Raw genomic sequence first — 25,519 nt, forward strand, 5'->3', positions numbered from 1 at the left:
CTAATTGAGAAGAACCACACACTCAACACTTAGCAGAGGACTTGGCAAATAGTAAGAGTTTGATCCATATTCACTATTATTACTATTGTTATTAGAAGAAATTTGTGCCTCGGGGGCAAATTTGAAGTTGTTGGCATCTAAAATAGTTCCCGCTCGGCTGGGTATGGGAAATGTGGGGGGAGTATTGTTATCTTCTTGGCAAAGAATGATAATGGGATTGAAATATCACCTCTGTGCTATTTAAAACATGAGGTTTTGCTCTTTCTTTTTAAAGTTGTTCCAGAACAGCCTCAAAACTTATCTTGCGTACAGAAGGGAGAACGTGGGACCGTGACCTGCATCTGGGACAGAGGCTGGGGCACCCACCTCTATACGGTGTATGCTTTACAGTGAGTGAGACACTGCATTTCTGCAGGTTTTGTGTAGGTCATCTCTTAGATGGTGTTGAGAAATATCTAACAGTTCTAGTTTTATCAAAGAGAAAAAGCAATAGACCCCTCTGGATAACTGGATACTTAGAAAGAATTCTGATGTTCATCCCTGAAAACGGCTGCACTCATCTGACGTGTCAGATGTGAGAGCTTGTGTCTTGGGCCTGAGGTCTAACTCAGAGTTCTCTTCAGGGCATCCACGGCCCACACTGTGGACGTTCTTCCCTGCGCTATTAGGGTTAAACTGGCTGAATTATCTCCCTTCTCCCTTTTGTAGTTGCGGACTCTTGGCGTCATGATATATAAATAGACTCTTGCTTGTGGTAGCTTTCCATTAGCCTTGGAGAAGTTTCTTTTTAAAGCACCTTTGCCTAACCTGAGAGTCCACAAAAAGAGAGAGTCTGGGAGATTCTTCTCCTTGGAGTTGATTCCATAATCCCATCAAAAGATCCAGCTGCTTTGCACTGTGCCTCAGTGAGCAGGAGATGGGGGAAAGGAAGTGGGGCCCAGGGTTCCAGTCTGTACTAGGAGCTGGCACTTCTCTGCTGTAAATGCCAAGGGGGCCACAGATCCTTTGGATCTGATTCTGTTTGCTCTAAGGAGCCAAGATGTCAGCCAGGGTTTTGAGAATTCAGGCAGCATAGGCGTGGTTATTCATCTATACGAACATCAAAAAAATCTCGGTCCTACCAAAAAGAGGGAGGGGGGGAGGTATGGTCCTATTAATGATCCTAGAATACAAATATTCCCATAGTGTATTCCCTAGTAAAACTGACTATAAAGAATTTCTAGAATTTTAAATATTTGAACATTTTGTTCTTTTGTGCTAAAAAGGAGACAGTAGCACGTAAAGTATCTTGCTGAACACCATTGTCTTTTATTTACAGGTTAAATGGACCAAAAAACTTAACTTGGCAGAAGCAATGTAGTGATCATGATTGTGACCGTTTGGACCTGGGGATCAGCCTGACCCCTGAATCCCCTGACTTCGGTTACACAGCCAAGGTTACTGCGATCAACAGTCTTGGGAGTGCTTCTTCGTTTCCATCCACGTTCACATGGTTGGACATAGGTACATATTACTGAACTCGTTGTAAGTGTCATTCATTGGCACATGAACAATCACTTGAATGTTCTGTGATTGTTTCAAAAGGAACAATGGTTGATGGAGAGTGGCCAGTAGGCACAGGCAAAGGACAGATGTTACTTTGAGGCAAGTAAAAGAGTCTCTGACCCGAGAGCTACGTAGAGATGGCTGTATAAAATGGGATGTTCAACATTGTTCTCTCTGTTGGAGAAATAAGAGCCCCGGCTTCAAATCTCAGGAAAGCACCAGCCGCCAGTGATACCATCTGACTGAGGCGAGGTCCTCTGAGGGTATTGGAGAAGCTCAGTGCAGGCCTCCTTGGTGGCGGTGTCTTTTTACCCCCATGGCTGCCCCAATGTTCTGAGATAGATAGACTACGTGTGGGCCTGCTGGGCTAGGGCAGCCAGGTGCAAACTATAAGTAAAGTGTATCAAGGTACAAATGCATCTTGCTCTGAGAATACCTAACTGCACCCCTCCCATCGGCTTGGGAGGTGGAGTGAGCCAGTCCCAGCACATTTCTGACAGTTGAATCAGAGGCCAGTCGCAGGCATTCCCAAGTTCTGACCATGCCAGGTAGACTCTGGGCTTCTGGCCTGCCTGAAATTCCAGCCTCACACTCTGCCTCTCATCTCTCTTCCCACAGCACCTCTCTGGACACATACTGCTAACTGTGAGTCTGCATATAGGCATTTACTGTACATTTTCCTATCACATTTCTCCCCACCCTGCCTTCCATCCTATCTTCCATCTCTTTACATTGACTCTTCATCTCTAAGTCACCTTCTTTCTCTCTCATTCTTTTCTTCTATTCCCTGTTCCTATGTCCCTTTCCTAGAACCTACCAACATTTCTTCTCCTTCTGCGGAGATCATCACTAGCTATCTCTGCCTTCTTAGGCATCGTAATTGGGTTTGGCACATTTTGTCGTTAGTGCCGTCAAGTGGATTCGGAGTCCTAGCGACCCTGTGGACTGCAGAGTGGATCCCTGCCTGGTCTTTTTGTGTCATCCTCTCATCAGACAATGCTCTGCTGCTATCCATAGGGGTTTTTTTGGAAGTGGATGTCCAGGTCCTTTTTCCTAGTCTGTCTTAGTCTGGAAGCTCCGCTGAAACCTGTCCACCAAGGGTGACTCTGCTGGTATTGTAAACCCCGGTGGCACAACTTTCAGCATCACAGCAACACGCAGCCACCACAGTATGGCAGCCAACAGGTGATGTGGTTCCCTGACTGGGACATGAACCCAGGCCACAGCAGTGAGAGCCCTGAATCTTAACCACGAGACCCCCAGGGCTGCCACGTTGCTTTTCTTTAAATCATTGAATTAAAAGGAATTGACACTATCTATCACTAATATTGGTGGTCGTTTATTTGGTATAAGTGAGGGTAGATTAAGGGGAATTATTTTAATGATTTAGAAGTAAATCAAACTTTTTCTTCTTTCTAAAAGCCAGGAACTTCTCTCTTGTATATTTCACCAAATTTGGTGGTTGTGCATCTTACAAATGAGTTTTGTTCAACTCTATATCTCATGTTAATACATACGGCAATTTTGGATCTCGGAGCCTGAATCATGCTTTTTTGTTTGTCCTGGTCACTAGTGAGGCCTCTTCCTCCGTGGGACATCAGAATCAAATGTGTGAACGCTTCCGTGAGCAGATGTATCCTTCAGTGGAGAGACGAGGGGCTGGTGCTGCTCAATCGACTCCGATATCGGGCCAGTAACAGCAGGTCCTGGAACATGGTAATGGTCTTGAGAGTGGGGGCCAAACAGGGAGGGTGCTTAGGGTCATGGCACACATCTCTGTCTTCTCACACCAGCAAGGTGGGGAATTTAAGAATGTTTAGCCCACCAGGCCAGCCTGGTGGCACAGCGGTTAAGTTTGCACGTTCCACTTCAGCGGCTGGGGGTTCGCCGGTCCGGATCCCGGGTGCTGACATGGCACTGCTTGGCACACCATGCTGTGGTAGGCATCCCACGTACAAAGTAGAGGAAGATGGGCACTGATGTTAGCTCAGAGCCAGTCTTCCTCAGCAAAAAGAGGAGGATTGGCAGCAGATGTTAGCTCAGAGCTAATCTTCCTAAAAAATAAATAAATAAATAAATAATCTCTAGTGTAGAAACTTCTCCCAGGCCTTTTTGAAAACTGGTAATTTTTAACCTTCACTAGTTTTCAGCTGGTTTCAGGATCCTGTTTGGAACCCGTGTAGATGGGTTCTTAGTCCTAGGAGATTTGGGCTTTGTTTTTTTGAGAAGCTATTGTTTCAGATTAATGTCATGTGTATTCAGTAGCCCAGTCATTGATATTTCTTCTCATTGAATGACAGATCTGAAAAGATAAAAAGAGTTATCTGGTCTAGTTGCTTACCTTTATGTTAAAGTTCTATACATTAATTTAGTATTAATAGACACCTTTAAAAATCTTGTCTGATTCAAGGTTAATGCTACAAACGCTAGAGGAAGACATGACTTGCTGGATCTGAAACCCTTTACAGAATATGAATTTCAGATTTCCTCTAAGCTGCATCTTTCTAAAGGTAGCTGGAGCAATTGGAGTGAACCACTGAGAACACAAACACCGGAAGAAGGTACGTGTCAAAAAACAGAAAGAGGTGAATGGAATGGGAGGAAAAAAGGGGGGAGAGAGGAAGATACAGTGATTCCCCTGGAACAGAGTCTTTACAGTACTGGTACTGAGTGCATTAATTAACAAGTTCATTTTGGCGTTAACTAATTACTGAGACTGTCCAGGGAGATTTGTCTCTATTGCTAGGAAATTTTTAACATAGGAAGTGCTACTCCTGCTTGCACATATTGTCGTGTTGGTTACAAGCTTGTGCCCAGTAATGTTTAGTTATAACTCTCATTTCTGCTTCACAACTACCTCAGTAACTCTCTTCTTCCGCAAAACTCAACCAGTAATTAATTCCATTCCTTTATAGTTAAACCTTCATAAATTTTACCTTTTGGATTCTATGAAAATTAATATGGCTTTCTAAGCCATACTAGAAGTTTAAAAGAAAGGTAGACTCTGGATACATAACATTTTAAAATAAAAAGTTTGACATCCAGCATTCGTTTCTCCTCCAAATCTGGCAGCCCTGCACTTCTTCATGCCTTTAGTACTGTCCGCTCAGATGAGCGCCACCAGACTGCCCATAGCTATGAAAGGATGTCAAATAGATTTTCCAGTCTGACGGACTTTTCTTTTTGGTAATTATTGGGAAGAAAACTTTATTGAAGTGTAATCAAATATTTTGTTGAAGCAAAAATTCTTATATGAACTTTATGCCAATATTAACAAATCCTTGGAGACACGAGATAGCCATCTGAATATTAGTTTTCAAAAGCACTCAATTAGTGATATGATATAGAACTTTTCATAATTTGTGTAAATTTGGTTCAGAGGAAAAATTATTGGCATGGAGTCCATTGCTTTATTATCTGGAGAGTTTGAGGTGTTCATGTGAGAAACTCTTAATGCTTATTTGTGAAACTTAGGGATCCGTGTGCATGTAAACTGGCTTCATGATTATGTTACATTCGTTTCCTTTGAGCTACTAATGGTTTTTGATGGCTGATGACACTTATCAATCATACCCCAATGACATTCAAGGACCTAAAGAGCCTATTAATAAAATATAATACCTAATATGTGAATTGTAGAATAATTGTATATTCTTCCTTTCTTCTTATATTAATTGCATTTCTCTATTTTAAAAAATATTTAAAAATGAATTCATCCAACAAATTACGATTTATTCCCTCTATTTTAGGATAAAAATCTCTTAAGTTAATCTTGAGCCACTTGCTCTCTGCTTGTCATTTTTATAATCCAGAACTTACTCCTGTTATCCTTTTATTACACAAAGTAATGTATTTTTTTTAATCCCTCATGGATTAGGTTTTGTTTATACATAGTACAGATAAAATTCTTGAAAATGGGCCATATTTTATGTGCAAGTCCAAGGCAGTAAACAGGCTGGGACATTTTTAAGTTATATCACATTCGACTAAACTATAAAAAGTAGGGAAACTCTGGGCTTGTGAATTCTTGTCATTCTCCCTCCCATTTGAGAAAGACCTGCTGAGAGATATGTGAAAAGATTTTTCTGGTTTTTTTCCCTCTAAGTGTCTATCTGTCGAATTAAAAACCCCTGAAGGTAACTTTGTCATATCCTAGAAAATAAACCACCACCGTGACAATGCGTGTAGCACCCTGTTATGCTCCTGCACCCGTGGATGGTTATGAATGGGGAGCTGGCTTCTTCAGAGTAGGTGCAGACAGCCATGCAGAGAGAAACCCGTACTCCTGAGTTACCACCGTTAACAGCTCCGTGGGCTTCCTGTCGACGTCTGACTGTCCCTTTTCTGTGTGTGATCTTTCTGTGGGCTGTCTCTTTTCTCTTTTCTCTGAGCTGCATGGTTTTCACCTCTCACCACTGTTTCTGTCATCAGTTTCTTTATGAAACACCAACTGATGTAAACCTAAAGGTGTGAATTTTTTGTGAACACTTCTTCCTTTAACCCTTTAGACCTGGACTCATACATAAGTTGGCATCTAAAAAAATTACTAGTAAGCTTTTCTTTTCTTAGTTACTCTCTAAAACTGTGAACCGTCTTAGGATAGAGATCTTTCTCTGCAGCCTTTGCTAATCAAAACTAGGAGCAGCATAACCTCTCCCGGAGGATTGGGCGCACTTATTTATATCATGTCAGCAGAGAATGAGGGCCTTGACTCCAGGTGGCCCTTTCCCATGTCATTCAGTCCAACTCTTATGTTCCTCCATGAAAAACACTTTTAAATGACCACTAAGTAAGACATGGAGTAAAAGAAACCACTTTCCCATGTTTAGGAGGATAGTCCCGCGCTCCTATCCATCGAAGGCATGCCTGATCCTGGGGAGCGAGCCGCCATATTTTGCTTCTAGTGGGAAAACACTGTTGAGTTTGGGCTGTATGGTGTCCAGCCATGCCTGAGAATATGGCCAGGTGTTGGGGAAGGCACTCCTTCACCACTTTGAACCCCCAAGGCGGAGACTCCAAAATGAAGATGCGTGAGGCGTTCCTTAGAGCTGTGTTATCAATCATGTGTATCTGTCTGTTCACTCACCGTTTTCTGAAGTCTTATTTACACATTTGATCTTGTTAAACTCTACTGTGGACTGTTAATAAGGGAAGTGTTATGTGCTCATACTTGTGCCAGAGTGGTAAAGGAGGAGTCCCCCTCCACCACTGTGGTGATGGCATGGGTGATTGGTGAGAGACCCCCAAAGAGGGAGAAAATGCAGCGTTACCAGCTGCAGCCACCCCTTCTCACATGGAGAAGCTAGGCAATTCATTCATCCATTTGTAATTTTAAAATATTTCCAAGAAAGTTTCAGTGTGAAAAATTAAATACTAGAGGTTATTTTACCATCTTGGTTAGCAAGCATTTCTTAACAGCCTAGCTCAGGGGTCAGCAAACATTTTCTGTAAAGGTCCAGAGAGTAAATATTTTCAGCTTTGCAGACCATACGATCTATCACAACTACTAAAATTTGCTATTATAGTGTGCAAGCAGCCGTTGATGATATATAAATGCATAGACAAAACTGTGCTCCCATAAAGCTTTATTTATGGACACCGAAATTTGAATTTTATATAATTTTCACATATCACTAAGAATAATTCTTCTTTTAATTTGTTTTCAACCATTTAAAAATGTAAAAACCATAATTAGTTCACAGACTGTACAAAAACAGGGAGCAGCCCACATTTGGCTCACGGGCCATAGTTTGCCATCTCCCAAAGTAGCCAAACTTGAAAGAATCCTACTTGTGTCCTTTTGCCTAAGGCTTGAGGAAATGGGGACGGATGGTTCTTACCCTTCTAAAGAGGCTTACATGCAAACATTTTCATTAGAAGGAAAATGTTATGTTTGAGATCCAATAATAGTCCCTACCCTCTTTTATTATTCTTTTGGTCTCCCCTAAGTTGAACACCTACCCTGGAAGAAATAAATGCTGAGCTCAATTATTTGACAAGTTGCTGATCACTCCAATAAGAAGAAATGCTTTCCATGAAGCCCTCCAAACAGAAACCAATGAAAAAATTGTGTTCTTCTGGATGGCCTGTGAGGAATGTGTGTGTGTCAGGAGCTCTGCCAGGTGCTGGGACATAATGAGAACCAGTCAGACCCTCAGACTCAAGAGTGTCTAGTCCATCTCAGAACATTAGGGGACGATACCTGAAGGAGCTGACACCAAGAAAAATGCAAAGTCCAAAGGGAATCCTGTGGCCTTCCTCCATCTAGGACGTATGGCCTCCGAGGTCGTTGCAACAGGAGAAGGGAGCTGTTTCCTCCTTCAAGTGCTCGATTCCCTTGAATTCTGTGAAGTCACGTGTTCCTGGTTTTTATTCTATCTTATTGGCCAATTCTTTTTGGTCTCTTTTACTGGCCGTTTTTCTCTTCTCAACCACAATTCCTATGGCTTTACACTGGGTAGGATTCCTTCTTTACCTAGCTGACCTCGTCCAGTCCCATGACTCTAAAACTAGATAAATAGAGAGAGACAGAGACAGAGAGAGGGAGAGGATAGAGTTTCAGTCCTGGACTCTCTGCAGAACTTCAGATTTTTATTCTAATTGCCTATTCCATATCTTCATTTTAGATGTCAACAGACATCCCAAATACTGCACAGCCTAAACAAAACCTTTTATTTTTTCTTCAAAGCAAAATCTTTCTAAAATACTTCTGTTTCAATCTTTTCTATCCCAGTAAATGACACCTCTGTCTCCCTAGTTACTCAAGTCAAAATTTGAGAAATTATCCTTAAATTCTTCTTTTCCCCCACTCCCCCATATCAGCAATTGACTCTCTCTCCTAAACACGTTCAAAATCTGTTCATTCCTTCCATTGCCACTATGATTATCCTAGTTTAAGCTACTTTCTTCTTACAAAAACTAACAATGAAAGGAACACTTACGAACCCAACATTCAACTTAAATACTATAAAATTACCAATATATTCTTACCCTTGTCATGCTTCCCCAGAGGTAACTGCCATCCTGGATTGTATGTTTATCATCCTCATACTTTTCTCATAGCTTTCAGAAATGTATGTATCTCTAAACAATAATTAGTTTTGCTTGTTTTGAGCTTAATCAAAATTATATACTACACATAATCTTTTGCAACTCACTTTCTTCCCATCAGCAGTGTAACACAGTGCCTCCATTGATTTCAGGATGGATGAAACATCCCTGCTTCTACTAAGAAACAAACTCTTCACTTGTGATCTGTATGGTTAGAAGTTATATTTCTAAAAAAAAAAAAAGTTGATGGAAGTATATTCAACTATGTCAAATGCTGCCACTAAGGCCAATGAAATAAGAACAGAGAAGTAACCATTTGATTTGGTAAAACTGAGTTCACTGCCAACCAGGAGCAGTGTCAGTAGGGTGATGGGGACAGAATAGCAACTGGTATGGGTTGAGACTGAATGTGAGGTAAGGGAATAAAGACGGTGACAATTCATAACTCTTCAAGAAGTTCTGTGAAGAAGAGCAGAGATGCGGGGCAGTAGCTGGCACAGGATGTGGTATTGAGAAATTCTTTGTCTATCTTTTTTGTTTTTAGGATCAGAGATAATCAGTATATTTGCAAGGTGATGATAAGGGCCCGGCAGAGAGGGAGAAATTAATGATGCAGGAAAAGTGGGAGAGAGGTCCTTGATGAAGCAGGAGGATGGGATGCAGAACTCGGGTGAGGGGTTGAACTTTGATGGAAGTAGGGATGCTTCACCCACAGTATAATCAGCGGGGGTGCTGTGTAAGAGAATTGGTGGTGAAGTTTGAAAGTTTTCATCGTGGAAAGATGGGGGAATCCCTGCCTGACTACTTCCTTTTGCTCAGGGAAGTGTGATGCAAAGGCATCAGTTGAGAGAAACGGATCATTGGAAATGGGCCGGTGGAGGGGCTACAGCACCAGCCGTTGGGAAGGAACACCCATGTGGATGCTGGACCATCAAGAATAGTGACAGAGGAGAAAGAAAGAGTTGACAAGGGAGAGTGAACCCAGTGTTAAACACCATGACTCAAAGAGGAGGAGGTTGGGGAGTCTGTATGGGACTTCCCATGGAGGCATAGCAGGTGGTAACGTCTGAAGGCAGAACCCACCACTAAAAACTTGTTTAATCAAGCAGGTGTTTGTAAGATCTGTTTGAACTGTGTTGTTTGTAAATAGATTTTGGATAAACGTATCACACCCCAAAGAGTGGACCTCAAGGAGCCAAGGCGGTGAATCACTCATCTCTCTCTCTTGTCCTGCTTACGGCATGATTTGGGCCGAAAAATCTTTGCGTGTTTCATTTAGTCCACTACTTGAAACCTCTCAAGATAGGCCTTTTCCATATTTCCTTTGTGTTAGATTCTCCATTTTCAATGTTCTTGGAGGTCTTTATACTCCTGTTCACTGCGGGCTGAAGCAGTGGAGGGCTTGCTCTCCACGGCAGTTCGGCTGTTCTTGTCCACGTTCCTGCACCTGCCTTGGCTTCAGATGTGGATGCTCCTCTCAGTAGAACGCATGGCTTGGCCCTGATTTCTTTATCACATCTGTTGTTTCACAGAACCTTGCACTCTTGGGATTCTCGAGTTGAAAGAACCCTGGGGTCATTTAGATCATTTAGGTCCACCTCCTGCTTAAATTAGGATATTTTTTTCATATTGGTGACTCCCTCCTCTTTAACCCAACAATCTTTCCCTTTCCATAGGAGATGCTTTCATCTCAGGAGAGCCGACTTCCATTTCTCAATATTTGTGTTTTTAATCATTTGTACCCATTTGTTTTGTAATCATTGGACACACAGGCCTTTGACTTTCCTTTTCCACCTGCCTGTAGTAGCTGTATCTGTCTTCTGTTAGATAACACTGAGGTTAGAACTTTAAGTGACTTTGTGTTGGTTGAATGTCAAGGGTTCTAATATTAGCCCTTTGATTGCTTTCTGCAGCAGTGGTTTGACACCCCTGGTCATGAAACGTTACCCTTTGAAACTCGTACAGATTCAGCTAATGATTTCCCTCCCAGAGGCTCACATTGCAGGTGGGCACCGTTGAAATTTCAGATTCACTTTCAGTTTATCCTTTGAAGAGAATGTGATTCTAGAATTTGATTCTTAGTTCTGTAATAATCTGTTAGGTTGTAGATCTTTAATGAGGCAAGGAGTGTTCCCTTTAAAATTCTTACAAATATGTAATTAACTGAAGACAGCGCTATGGACCAAGTCAGCTGGCTCTGACACTGAGCATACCCCAGTTTCAGGATGCTGATTATGTAGACAACGTCTGGATTATCTCATCTGTGGCACGTTCCTATCTTTGCTCAGTACATTGACCTGTAATGGAGGAGCAGCGGCTTTAGAGACGCAAGACCTGGGCTCAGCTCTCAGCTTTGCCATTGACCAGCTCTGAGTGTTCTGTAAATCATTCAACCTTTGTCAGCCTCCTTGTCCTTGGCTGTAAGACAGCTGTAATCACCTGCAACTGCCTGCAACCTCAGCGTGGTGTGAGGATTAAAAGAGATAATGTACATAAAGTGTCTGAATATCACCTGGCACATAGTAGGTGGTCAATAAATGTCAGGTCCCCTTTCCTCTTGCCTGCGCTTTTTTTTCTTTTTTGCATCTGGACAGCAGAAAAAGGTCCTGGGCTTGCTTCGTGGGTCACTCTTCATGATTCTGAAGGACTGGAAGCATTTTCAGAATGTCTTATGTATACGTTTCTTACTGCTGAGTCCTCAATGAAAGGTAAACACTACACTGGTAGGAAGATGGGGGGAAGAAAAGAATGAATGTTCAGAAAAATCAGAAAGAGAAGAGGGCAAGAGAGGCAGGAAGAGGAGGTGACAAACGAAGAGAAGAGAACACATAAGGGGCACGCCTGCTGGGGAGGGAAGTATTATAGAGAAGTCAGCAGCCGTGTCAGAGCTAGGCAGGGGCATGGTGCAGGGCAAAGACCACGGGCTCTGTAAGAAAACAGACCTGTGTTCAAAGCCTGGCTTCTCCCATCATTAGTTCTGGGACCTTGAACAGGTGCGTTAACCTTGCAGCACTTCAGTTTTCAAATGAAGAAGACAACACAACTAAATTTACCAGCTGCTCAACATGTGTCAACACTCTTCTATTCATGTAAATTCTCACAATGGCCCCATGCCATGTGTAGAATCATGATCCTCGTGGGGCAGATGAGGAGACTGGCTTAAGGATGTGGTTAACATTTTTCGAGATCAGAGAGCCGAGGTTTGTCCGTAGATGGTCTGGCTCTGGAGCTCACACTTTAACCGCTGCACTAAGCTGCACACGTCACGGGGGTGACGAGGAAGTGAGGTGTAACTGTGAAAGAGCCCACACAGGACCTGCCCAGAACGTCCCTTCCTTTCCCTCTTTCTCTTCTCCTCTTCCTTGCTGCTTGTCTTCTCTTATCCATGTGGGACTTAATTTTCTGGAAACTTCCATCTGGTTAAATGGAACTTGCTACTCCAGGAGGAACCTCAATGTACCCTCACTTCAAATACACTTTAAGTGACTGTTAAACAAGTTAGGTTGGTGCAATTGAAGCCTGATTTCAGGGGTTGCTTCCATTGACTCCCTCCCTGGCTATAAATCAAAATAAATATGATAGTGGGAAAAATAAAACTACTTCACCCACTCACAGACACACGGGCGTACACACACATGCAGACACTCTTACACAGGAGCTGATTATTCAATTTCTCTTCAAGTATGTTTGATTGACTTTCTCAAATTGAATTAGGTCATATTTGACCATTGTCTTACAGATTGGCGGTTATTTCTTCTATGGGTTCAGCCTGTGCATCAGCATCAAGTAGATAATATTGCCTGATTTGTCCATTTGCTCATTCATCATTGAACAAAGAGTCATCGGAAGCCTCTTACATTCTAAGCACTGTGCCGGCGTGAGGACGGATGGGATGAATGAGAGAGGCGTTCCTTTCAAGTACACCATTGTCTAACAATCATAAAACCCAATAATTATACCACAACATGAAAAGTTCAGGAGTGGCGATGAACACAAAGTTTATTATTTGTATTTTGTATTTTTACACGATCGGAAAATGTTTCCCATATGATTTATGTCTTTAATTTTCTCCTGAGAATTCTTTTTGCATTCCAGTGAAAAAGAAATAACGATACATACTTTCTTTATTTTATTAGTACATGCATTAAGAGTAAGTTAGGAACCTAATTTCCTCATCATTTAAAAAAAAATTTTTAAGGTAACTTTGTTTTTTCTGATTTCTGTGGCCAAAGATATCCATGTTCATTGTTTAACAAAAGAAAAAGGAAAATACCGTGGTACAAAGAAAATTGAAATTATGCTATAAGTCTACTCTCCCAGAATCATTTATAACCAATTGACTTTTTCAAGTTTTTATATTGTGTGTGTGAGTGTGTGTGTGTATATATATTTTTTCATTTTATGAAAATATGCTTTTTCCCCTTCAAAACAGAGCCTACCGGGATGTTAGATGTCTGGTACACGAAACAGCCCATTGACTACAATAGACAACGGATTTCTCTTTTCTGGAAGGTAAGTCTTCAGTGCCAACTTAAAATTCAGGAGAATTATATATTTGCTTCTTTGTTTTATTTTGGTTTTGTTGAGATACAATTGCCATATAAAGTGAATTATATATTTGAATAGTAAGTTTTAAGCCCAGAAAAAGACCTTTTATTTCCCTCGTGGCTTGGACACGAGGCTTCAGAGACCTGGTTGGAGCTCATTTTCTCAGCCACATCCTCATGATTCTTAATGTCGTTTACTTGTGCCAGATGAGGGGGGGCTCTGCCTGAGTTCCTGCCTCGACACACTTGTGTCTTTTCCTCCTCCACCTCAATCAGGTCAAGGTCCCAAGCATGTCCACCTCTGACCCCACTACGCCATCTCTTCTGACTCTTGTCCCCTCTCTGCCCACCCTTCTCTGCCCACCCTTCTCTCTCCTACGTACAATATGCCCAGCAGTGACCAGGCCACCTGACTTATTCACTTTTTGGGAAAATAAAGATGGGAATCTGGGCCAGCCCGTGGCCGAGTGGTTAAGTTCACATGCTCCGCTTCAGGGGCCCAGTTTTTCACCGGTCCGGATCCTGGGCATGGACCTAGCGCCGCTCATCAGGCTGTGCTGAGGTGGCGTCCCACATGGCACAACCAGAAGGACCTACAGCTAGAATATACAACTATGTCCTGGGGGACTTTGGGAAGAAGAACAAAAAAAGGAAGATTGGCAACAGATGTTAGCTCAGGGCCAATCTTTAGGGAAAAAAAAAAAAGAGAGATGGGAATCTGTAGATGTGGATATTTAGGAATTAATTTTCTATAGTCATTAAAAAGGGAGAGAGTGGAAGGAAAGCTGCCCTTCCTTTCCAAGAACTCTAACAATAGTAGAAAATAACACTCATAGGAATAGAAAGCCTCTCTTTCTCAGGAAGAGTAGGAAGACAGTAGTAAACCCAGCAGCCTTCCAGCAAACAGTGAGGCCTAAGGTCGTTACAGGATGTGAAGGTTTCACGAAGTGCCGAAAGCTGGCACGTCGTTTCATTTAATCCTTAGGAAAACCCTGGGAGGTGGGTACCCAGGATCCCCACTTAACAGATGGGAAAACTGAGGGTCAGAGAGAGGAAGTTCTTCCCAAAGTCTCCCAGCTCCTAAGGCAGAGCCGGGACGGAAGCCTGTCCACAGCTCTTTGTGCGATATCACGACTCGCCTTTGTTGAAGGAAAACACTGTTTGCACCGGCATGCTCGTGAGAGGAGGTGTTCAGGTGAGCCGTCCTCCCCCCTCTTTGTTTCCCAAAACCTACAGCCCTCTCACTACACACTTTCCAGTTAAGGGTAAACAAACAGTTTTGGAATTATGAAGCTGATGAGCACGAAACCAGAAGAGTCAGAGTGGGAATGTAACGTCCTCTGATGGGGTTAGCATGAGAGATTTCGATAACTGCAGGCTTCTTCAGTTTTAAGAAATGAGCTCTTCCTCTTTTCCTTTCTCTCTCTCTCCCTCACGCACACAAACTGTCTCGTGTAAGAGAAGACTACTATAAATAGCTTCGTGAGTCATACTCAAGCTCTTCACTTTGAGACTAAAACTGCAGCTTAAAATTTGTTTTAAAATACAGCCATTTTTAACAGCAAGACAGTTCTCAAAGCAAGACATTTAGAGCAGCCGTAACATGTGAATATGATAGGAGAACCCAGCCCAATTGTTGGCTGTTGGTTTTCATTTTTACAAGTAAGTGACTGGTTAAAACCAAAATTCTTCCTCCCATAAAGATTCCTGCTCCCAAACATCTTCAACGGTCATCTGAAGAGCTACGCTGTTTTAGTCCCTTCACTCCTCTCTACTCCAGGTTTCTCTTGGTAGAATGAGGGCAATGGTACTGGTACCTGTGGCTGATGAGACCGTTGGGGGATCTGTCAGTGGGATCTCTAGAAAAATCTCTGGGGCCACCAAGGACAAGTTAAATGGTACTACATCTTGAATTGTTATCTTAACAGTGAAAGCAACACACCCAGTCCTCTGTCTGTGTGCTCCTCTCTGTAACAAAGAGGGTTTAGAAGAGGCGGGATCCAGGTACTTTGAAACTAGAATAAACATTCGTTCCCACAGATAACGCTTAGCAAAAATGCACATTCTTCTCTGCTTCTCATTTTAATCTTCTCCCTAATCCTCGCAAAGCTTAGTGTCTAAAGTGACGTCTGGGAATTCGAAAGGACTTTAATTCTCTTCTAGCCCACTCATCCTCTCATAAACATTGCTCCCACTCTAGCCAGGACAGACATGCCTCTGCTGGGACCTTCTGGGCCAGGGAGAAGTCCACCTTGTGGGCAGTCCGTGCCATGATGGGCATCTCTTATTGTTAGAAAATCTTTCCTTTCGTGGAGTGAGAATTGTGGGTGCTTTGGACTGGAACTGGCTTGAACAAGAAACCAAAAAATGTAAATACTAGAAGCTTCTACAACTTGATGTCATGACAGGGCACCTTCAAAACCTGCAGTGACTGTCTGGCCTGAGAGGCCCCATAGGAAGGTCGGATCCAGTCGTGAGTTTTGCAGGGCCCCTGCAAGATCAAGTCCTTGCCTGCCAAATCCTGGGCTTCTTCAACGGCCTCAGATAGGCCTCCCACCTCGGAGTGGGAATGAAACCCTCACCAGAGGGACTGAGTGAGCAGACCTGCTTTGGACAAAGAACCACAGAAGCACAGACCTCTAGAGCGCCAGGAAGTCTCACCAGCATGCAGTCCCACACTCGTGACAACCGTGGAAACAGGTCTCGGAGGTGGAGGGCTTTCTGATGGGAGGATTTGGTGGAACATGGCGCTTGTCACCGGGAGCCTTTCCCGCCCCTTCTCTTTGGAACCACTCCTGTCCCACTCGTCCAACTGGGGCTCCTCACGCTGCTCTCACGAAGGCTGGAGAGTTTGGCGGGGTGCTGCCGTGCCACAAGGAACTCCTCCAATGTCAGACTGCCGGACCTGCTGCAGCCAGGTCAGGCGCTTGGTGGTGGGGCCCGAGTCAGGCCTCCCCGGGGAGAGGAAGCAAGGCTGGAACTTTGAGCCATGCTGGGAACCCCGCTGAGAGGGACACCCCGCCTCGCAGAGAGGGGATTTCAGGGCTCAGCCCAGAGGAAACCCGGAGTAAAACCCCATGGCCTGTGAACACAGTGAGAGGGTGCTTCTCTCGCGGCTGGGGAAGTGCGAGCTGACCTTTCGTTTCTGCAGGATGTTTACACTGGAGGAGAACGCCTGGGTGCTGAATGGGTGCAGCTCCTGTGCGTGGGACGAGTGTGTGTGAGTGTGTGTGTGGGTAACATTTGTGCATATCCGTGTGTGTTGTACATGTGTGTGCGAGTGCAAAGGGTATGTGTGAATATGTGTGTGAATGTGTCTGAGTTTTGTGGGTATGAGGAATAGTAAGTGTGAGTGTGGGTGTGTATATGTGAGTACGTGTGTGAGCGAGTGGGTGCATGTGAGTATCTTGGTCCATTCAGGCCGCTGTAACAGAGTACCAAGGCCTGAGCAGCTTATAAACAACAGACGTCTATTTCTCACAGCTCTGGAGGCTGGACGTCCGAGATCAGGGTGCCAGCGCGGTTGGGTGAGGGCCTTCTTCTGGGTTGCAGACTTCTCATTGTGTCCTCTCATGGCAGAAGGGGTGAAGGAGCTCTGGGGGACGTCTTTCATCAGAGCACTAATCCCACTCTTGAGGGCTCCACCCTCATGGCCTGATCACCTCCCAGAGGCCCCACCTCCTTACACCATCACGTTGGGCGTTGGGGTTCCAACATGTGAATCTTGGGGAGACACAAACATTCAGACCACAGCAGTGAGTGAGTGTGTGTGTGTGGGTGTGTGTGGGTATGAGTGTGTGTGAGTCTGGGTGTGCTGAGGGTGAAGGAGGCCTTTGCTTTGTTGCTCCGGTTCCCACGTAGTTACTCATTTTTCCACACCTTGGTTTCTCCTGAAAGCTTCATTTCCTGAAGAATAGCCTGTATTACTTTTTGCCACAGCTATTTTTAAGAGAAAACATACTTTCTGTGTTGGAGCCAAAAAGCACAACCTCATCTATGAAATAAAACCAGAATGCCTGGGCATTGTTGAAGCCACAAATGCAGTAACAAGTGGACAATGTCGCGGTGTCACAAACAGCCCCAGGGTTGCTTAGAGCCCTCACGGGGCCTTGTGGCAATCATCTCCCTGGGAGTCCCTCCATGATCTCCTTCTGTGCAGAGGCTCCTGTTGTTTCCCGGGCTCTGATTAAGCATCTCAGTCCGTGATTCCCATACACTCTCTTCCAGTGAATGCAGCATGTGTCCGTTAAGAAGAAAAATCACCTCCAATAGATAGATAGATAGATAATGCATGAGAAGATATGACAATGGCTTAGAGCCGCATTAACCTTTCCAGTTTCCCCTGTTAATTTCTTCCAAGTCCTCTCACTGTCTTGATCACAGCAAGTCACAGACTTTCTGAAGTTATGGTTGAGGCCGTGGGTCTGGAAGAGAAATACCTGTGTGTAAATGAAGCTGAATTCACTCCATCCATTCATTCGTTCAAACAAACTAGTATGTTAAAGCTCTTCCTTAGAGCTAGACACTGAGCTGCATGCCAGGATGTGGAGGCCGACTAGACCAAGCCCATCCATGGGTCCTTGAGCTCCCAGTCCAGCAGGAGGACAGACAGAGGAGTGGGGATGGCAAGGGCACTCGGGTGTTAAGAAGGAGTGGAAGATTCAGCCGGGGGGTGACAGTCGTGTCACCCAATGGAGAAGGGAGTGGGTGAGAAGTCAGACCTCTCAGAAGGTGACACTGGAGCTGACGCCACAGGAACAGGTTCCCAGGACAAGGTGGGACAACCCTTGGCAGGAGACCCTCGGGGGACTATGGATACGGCAGATCATGGTGGTGAAGTGCCACCTTGTAGAAATGAAAGCAAGCCACAAATGCAGGCCACGTGGCTAATTTAAAATTTTCTCATAGCCACATTTTAAAAAACTAAAACGAAACAGGTGGAATTAATTTCAGTAAATATTTTATGTCACCCAAATATATCTGGAATATTATCATTTCAACATGTGATCGATATTTAAAAATTATTAATGAGCTATTTTACATTCTTTTTTTCCTGTGACATCTTTGAAAACTGGTGTGTCCACTAAGCACCAGTCCGGTACAGTGGGTCAGAGCTCCCCTCCAGAAAGCCCATCTCAGTTCAGACCGGCCTCTTCCAGGGCCCCATGGCTTCCCGGGGCCACTGGCTCCTCCTGCGCCGGACGGCGCAGCTCTACGGCCTTCACAAGCAGTGCCAAGAGTCAGGGAACTCTTGGTTCTAAAAGTCGGGAAAAGATTCGGAGTTTTTATTTAATTGTTAAATGAAGTAATTCATTTTGGTAAACAGCTACCCTCAAACCAGAGAATGCGAGAAGGAGGAGAAAATAACAAGCCCCAAAAGCAGTTTAAGCACAGCCTCAGAGAGACTGTTGGGATGGGAGGCCGCTCAGTCAGTCCATTCTCTGTCTCCTTCTCCCTGTGTTTCTCTGCGTCGTATGAAGAATCTTCCAGCCTGTATGGCATCGCACTGAAGGGACGAATTCTTTGGCCTCCTCATAGGAAAGACATTCAGTACAAGTAGAAAGTGTTATTTGTAACCTGATTTATAATGGTGTGGACAAAGGTCTGTTGTAAATCCCCAGAGAAGACTGGCTGCCAGGAGCTGGAAGCCCTCATGTAATTATAGGAGGTGTCCCATCTCAGAATCAATATTTGAGGACAAAAGCAGCCGGTGGGAAGATTGCGATAGTTTTGCTATAATATTCAACTCTCTCTCCTCTTCCCTCCCAGTCCCTTGTCCGTCCCAGGCGGCAGAGCGTTTCTGAAGACATTTTCAGAAAGGACGGGCTGCTTTGCCTTGCTTACGAGTCACATGTGGCACCGGCTGTAACGGAGGGAACTTTGTTTGGCTAGCAGAATGTGGTCACTGACAAAGATAAGAGAGTCAGTAGCAGAGAATTAGCGGAAGATAGGAACAGGTGGAAGGGGGGTTAGCATTTTGCTCTTACAAAAGTCCCCATCATTGTGCCATCTTTCTGGCTGCGGAACAAGATGGAAGTCATTATGCCGGGGTGCTACCCGGAGGTCTGACTATGGGTCAAATGGGTTCAGTGTAGCAGCACACCTGGCGAGTGTCCACTCATGCTGCAGCGCCAGCAGTGAAGAGTTTGACTTCCAGATACAGCCGGGCTTCCTGGGCCACAGTCCCAGCTTCACCAGTTATTGGCTGTGTCTCCCGAGCAAGGTGCTTAACCTCTCTGTGCCTTATTTCCTCAAGCGCGGATAGTAACAGTATATGCCTCAGAAGCTCATTGTGAATTGTGAGAAGTGTTTGCTGAGGCACTGCTGGGAGGCAGACTTAGCGCGTGACACTGAGGTACAAAGAGGAGCGCGCAGGCCGGCGGGAAGAGACATCCGGAGATAGATGGTTTCAATACGGTGATTTTAACACTTCCAGACGAGGGTTGTCGTTTGAGTCACTCCTTCACTTTGGACTGGGGCTGCTGAAGGCAGGGATGAGTTCTGAAATCAAGGTACCCAGGCTTAAACTCACAAATCCTGTGCTCTTGGTAATCAACTGTCTGACATTGCTGTGTTTGACACGGTTTACTTCCCTGAGCCCACTGAATCCTTCAATAAGCCTATGCTGTGCGTAGAATCATCCTCATTTTACAGAAAAGGAGATGGAGCCTCAGAGAGGTAAAGTAATTCTCCTAAGGTCACACAGCTGCTCTGTGGTGGAGCAGGAAAGCAGAGGACCGGCTCTGATAAGAAGAACTGAGTCAGCAGTGTTCCGAACCAAGCCTCCCCCACAGAGAAGGTCTTCACAGACAAGCTGTGACTCGCAAGTATTCAAATTCTCCAGCTTTCAAAGGGGTCGGATCACAGATGCTCTTCTTTGATAGAGGCTAAGCTCTAACAGGTTTGGTTTTTTCAGATTATTTGCATCAGGGGAAGTCCAGAAGTAAACTATTATTTTATGACAAGTACAGTAGTTTTTTTTAGGCTCTAAGAAGAAATGGTTTCTGCATTCATAGGAGCACCTTCCTCCAATAGACGGCAGGCCCCCCCTCACCCAGTGTTTCCCTTTCTGCACTAAGTTACCCTGCGATTAACCGCGATCCAAAAATACTATAGAAAATTCCAGAAATAATTCCTAAGTTTTAAATTGTGGGCCATTCTGAGTAGCATGATGAAAAATCTCGCAGTGTCCCGCCAGGGACGTGAGTCACTCCGTTGTCCAGCGGGTCCACGCTGTATACGCTACCTGCGGGTCAGTCGCTTAGCAGCCGTCTCCGTGATCAGACCGACCGTCCCGGTATCACAGTGCTTGTGTTGCAGTCACCCTTCTTTTACTTCCTAATGGACCCCGAGCGCAAGAGCAGCGATGGTGGCTATTCGGATACGCCAAAGAGAAGCCGTAAAGAGCTTCCTTCCAGTGAAAAGGGAGAAGTTCCTGACTTAACAAGGAAAGAAGAAAAGATTGTATGCTGAGGTTGCTAAGATCCACGTAACTTTCATTACAGTATGTTGTCATAATTGTTCTATTTTATTATTAAATAATTGTTGTTAACCTCTTACTGTGCCTAATTTGTAAATTTAGCCCCATCGGAGGTATGTATGTATGGAAAAAACATCGCATGTGTAGAGGTCGGTACTGTTGCGGTTTCAGGCCTCCCCTGGGGGTCTTGGAAAAGTACCGTCTGAGGCTGGGGCCGGGGGTCTACCATAGTTAAAACAAGACAAAAGACCGGGCCCTGAGTTCTGACACATGTCGGACTTTGTCCTGTGTGGACTGCATTCGCCAAGTTATTTTGGATGCTGAAAGCCTTTAGGCAGAACTCTTGTAACAGGCTCATGAGCGAGCTGTTCACTCTTTATTCTTGGACAAACCTAAGTCGGAAAGGCTAAGTTTACGAAGTTTAGATCGTTTCCCACAGGACGGAGCAGAAAGAAAACTGCAGGAAAGGGGCAACAGGACAGCTTTTCCTTTTCCTTTCACTCTTAGTCACAGGAGACGTGACAGTGACAGGAGGAACACTGGCTTGAGCCCGGCTCTCAGCACGGACCAAGAAGGTACGAGAAGCACCCGGTCTTGGAGAGGCTCCCGGGGAGCCAGACAGCGCCATCCTCCCTCACATCCGCCAGAGGGCGCGCTCAAGTCTCACATTACTTTTCTGCCGGAACTACTTGAGTCAGTTTCTTAACCTCTCCAAGCTTCCGCACCCTCATCAGGATGGGGAGCTGTAAGGACTAAACGTGACAACAGATGCAAAGTCCCTGGCTCATGATAAGGCCCAATAAGTGACAGTTTCTCCCTTATCACTCACCCAGTAAAAATAAGTTCATCTGGAAAGACCCAGCTGGCTCCGCAGGTCGAAGTTCTTCTGGGTTCACAGCTTGTCTCCTTGTGACTCAGGACCTGTTGGCTCTGGAAAAAACAATTCGGGATCTCCACCCTCCCAAAATTGCTGACCTCATGTCGTTGCTCCACATCAGAACGTACCACAACCTCACAATTACAGAAGCTGCTTTGCAACTTTGGACCAGAAGGGTGCCTGGGGAGTCCAACTATGAAACATGGTGCCCCGGATTCACTTGTCTCAGCCTTGCCAGTAGAGCGATCACTGGTCTAGAAGTCAGGAGCCCTGGATTCCACTCTGAGCTCCTCCATCTATCCCTGAAGTGGCCTTAAGCAAGTTGCATCATGTCCCTGGGACCTAGTTTCCCCATTGATAGAATGGAATGTTGAGTCAGCCGTCAGTCTGCAGCATCCTTCCCACTTCTGTTGTTCTGTGATGATAGTCCTTCCATCAAGGCCAAGTGTAACCCAGGGGTGATAGATTGCTTACATTATTTGCAAACTTTATGTTACTCTTATTTTTTTAAACCAAACTAATTATACTGTTTTCAGTTGCTTCAGGAGAATATGTGCCCAGCTGGATAAATACTTGTTTTTCTATTGGCTCATGGGATTTTTGTTCCAAGACTCTGTTGGGCAAGTTAGGCCCATTTTGGAATTTGGTTAAGGAGACCAGTTACCTGAGAGATGGTAACCTTTATCCCAAAACTTGAGCTTGACGTTTTGTACAAGCGTAAGTCACGGCATACCGTATTTATGTGTCTAACTACCTCAACCCCCCCTCACCTTCTCCCTGATATTTTCACCTCGAAAATATGGGATTTGGAGAGGGAAAGCAAGGGTCTGGGGCCAGCCCTTCACTACCCCCTGGGAACTGTCCCTCGTCTTTCAGATCCACGCCTGTTTGCTAGATCTGTGATCTGCTGGATTCCGCAGCATGCACCAGGCAAGTTCATCGGATCCAAGAGGACCTGCCACTCCCCCTTTTCTCAGCCCCCCATAGGATCGAGTGAGACTTCGGAGCTGTCTCTGAAGAATGATGAGAGGGAGGTCATAAAGGCTGATTGCAAGGTGTTCTCCAATTAGGGCTCAGTTTCTTTAGTTGTCAGAGTGAAACTGGAGACCCTTGGGTCCCTGGCAAGAATGGGGGGCTTTGTGAGCCCAGTTAACTCCTGGGGAGTGCCTTGCGGGGGAATGCATGGGGTGGGGCTGGGGTAGGAGTCCTACCTCTGGACCCAAGGAGGAGGCGGGCAGGAGAGAGCGAGAGCGCTGAGGGAAGGGTCCACCCTAGCCAGCTTTTGCTTTAGTTTATCCTGTTTTTAACTCCTATGACAAGAGGCATGCTTATTAATAACAGTTCAGAACATCACAATTTCAAAAGTACGCCCTTATTTTCATCCACGTGGCAGGCCTATGAGCTCAGCAGAGATGGGCATGTGAAAGGCCGACTTACTGGTTCTCGCCAGTACACAAAGCTGTTTTCCAGGGGAAGGCTGGATGTGCACCCGAAGGAGCCCTCCGAAGCTGGCCTCCACCTGGGGCACGGACCACGGGTTACGATCCCTTGTGGACTGGGGAGGGGGACCCAGGACAGGACCTGCAGTAATCCAGCTCCCAGAGCCTGAAATATCAAAAGCTGGACGTTCACGGATGATTTACAGGGAGACATGCAGCTGTGGGGTCAACCCGAAGGCCTGAGTCAGCAGACAGGAACATCCTCGCTCGGTATGCTGCTTATTTCAGAAGGGAAATTATCATCGGAAGACCAATTTATTCACTTAAAGTGAAAAATACAAATTTCAAGTGAACCAGACATTCATGTTAGCCCAGCCTCTCCTGACAGATAAACTACGTAGGAAACCAAATTCTTAGAAGATCGCTCAGGGAGTAGCGAGTCAGAGAAAGGGGCATTTGCCAGTCTCAAGGTGTGTCTTTCAGCCGCTTGAGGCCACTCCGCACCCCAAGGAAGCAAGAGCCTTGCCAAGAAGTCAGTAATGCTCGAGTCTGGTGAGCTGAGCCCTCCCTCCGCGTGCGAGGCATGGACGGGCGCTGCCAGCACTGGCCTTGGCGGCACTCCCTTCTCACTGCTTCTGTTTCCCATGGTCCTTATCCAAACAGGGCTACAATACAAATCATGAATTTTCCGCTTGCTTTCTGGGACTGCTCCCAAATGATCTCAGTTGGAATTTCTGCAGTTCCAAAACTCATTAGTCACACATTTATAAACAGTGTCTTCGTTTCCTAGCACAGATGGCTAATCCAATTCACTAAGTGTGGATTTTACTAGGTTAGCTCTTGAAAATCCTGTTTTTGATTTTGTGAGCAGCCTTCCACTTTCTATAGACAAAGTTATACGTGTGTCTGTGTGTGTGAGTGTTTCACAAATTTAGAAATGGAGATTCAGAGGGGCTGAGTGCCTTGCCCTGGGTCACACAGCTGATGATTGAAAGAGCTGGAACTCACACCCAGATCTTCCGAGTTCAGATCCCACTCTTGTTCCATTGGATGTCATCAAGTTTTCTACTATTAGGAAGTTTCATTTGGAAGCAAGAAAAGAAAATGTGTTTTTGAGAATTAGCTTTAAAAAATATTAACTGACTTTTTTTCCCCGAAATGGCGGGGATGGGCTGAGGCATGAAAGTGTGCAGTAGAGGAGATGAGAAGATGTAAATAAAAAGTCACTCAGAGGTCGCCTCCTGCCGCAGGGCCATGAGGCCCAGGCACAGAGCATCCAGCGACCTTCTCTGAGAGTGCACAGTAAGTGGATGTGTTCTGTTGCAGAATCTGAGTGTGTCGGAGGCAAGAGGAAAAATCCTCCACTATCGGGTGACCTTGCAGGAGGTGGCAGGGCAGGAAGCCACACTACAGAACATCACAGAACATACCTCCTGGGCCTGGGTGGTTTCCGGAACTGGGACCTGGACTGCAGCTGTGTCTGCAGAGAACTCAAAAGGCAGCTCCCCGCCCACTCACATTAACATATCGGACCTGTGTGGGGCAGGTAAGTGCCGCCTGTTCCTTCATATTGTCCGTGGGATCTGTGTCTTACTCATCTCCTCTCCAGCCCAGGGCCTGGCGTGATAGCCCAGGAGCTTGGACTCCAGACTCAGCAGCCTTCAGAGGCTGTCTTTTCCGCTCAGCCTGTGAGTGGCCTTGGACAAGTGAATTAACACCTCGAAGCTTCAGTTTCTCCCTCTCGAAAGTTGGGATTATATTACCCGCCTTGCAGGTCATCGTGAGATTCAACACAGAGACTAATACACAGTAGGTGCTGAATCAATGTTAGTTACGAAATACGAGTTACATTAAATTGAACACTAATATCTGGCTAATTTTTCCAGAAGCAAGAATAATATGCGTTGTCAAGTTCTGGAAAAAACATCTTATACCTACAATCAAAACATATTTTAAAATCAATAGTATTAAAATTATTAAAATGAAATTCTGATTGTAATGATATTATAGTAAAAGCTTTCTATACAACAGCTCTTTATTACACAAATTTAGATATGCATCCAGTTATCTACACTGACAACCTCCCAACTAGCTATCTACATTTGAGAGTACCTCCTCTGAAAACTAACTTCTCAGGATAAAAACCCATGATTAGTCAAGAAAATGGATATTCATGCTGTTTCTCAAGACCTGAATTATAAAAGCATTCCACGCCAAGATCATTGGCTTAACTCTTCCCCAAAATGCCTAACAGAATAAAACTACAATTAGATCCTTCCTTCCTTAAAATTCAGTGTAGCAATTTTAGCTACATGTGAGTCCAGCAATCATTTTGAAGAAGTTTCTACCAAAACATATTTTATAAAATGTATATTTTATATATTATATAAATTATATATGAAAAAATATATATGAAATATATATGAAATAACTAGAAAATAATACAAGTAAATATTCATATCACCTTGGGTTGGTATAGGAGTTAGGAATTGCTCTTAGCAATAAGGGGTGCTCTGAGCAGACCCCTGACTGCAGTGACTTATTTATTCTCTCACATAAAAGAAGTTCAGGGGTAGACAGT

The 25,519-nt window shown here is 44.7% G+C and overlaps 1 protein-coding gene across 2 annotated transcripts in view; it reads left to right on the forward strand.

Moving 5' to 3' along the window:
- IL12RB2 (interleukin 12 receptor subunit beta 2) overlaps nt 1-25,519 on the forward strand; it is a 76,066-nt gene that overhangs the window by 19,885 nt on the left and 30,662 nt on the right. For both annotated transcript variants that reach the window (XM_046645625.1, XM_046645626.1), the window contains exons 4-9: nt 275-389; nt 1,319-1,503; nt 3,119-3,261; nt 3,956-4,106; nt 13,028-13,107; nt 24,265-24,484. In XM_046645625.1, the coding sequence (XP_046501581.1) occupies nt 275-389; nt 1,319-1,503; nt 3,119-3,261; nt 3,956-4,106; nt 13,028-13,107; nt 24,265-24,484 (894 nt within the window). The remainder of the gene's footprint in view (nt 1-274; nt 390-1,318; nt 1,504-3,118; nt 3,262-3,955; nt 4,107-13,027; nt 13,108-24,264; nt 24,485-25,519) is intronic.

The sequence above is a fragment of the Equus quagga genome, chromosome 18 (genome assembly GCF_021613505.1).
Source record: "Equus quagga isolate Etosha38 chromosome 18, UCLA_HA_Equagga_1.0, whole genome shotgun sequence".
Classification (NCBI taxonomy): Eukaryota; Metazoa; Chordata; class Mammalia; order Perissodactyla; family Equidae; genus Equus; species Equus quagga.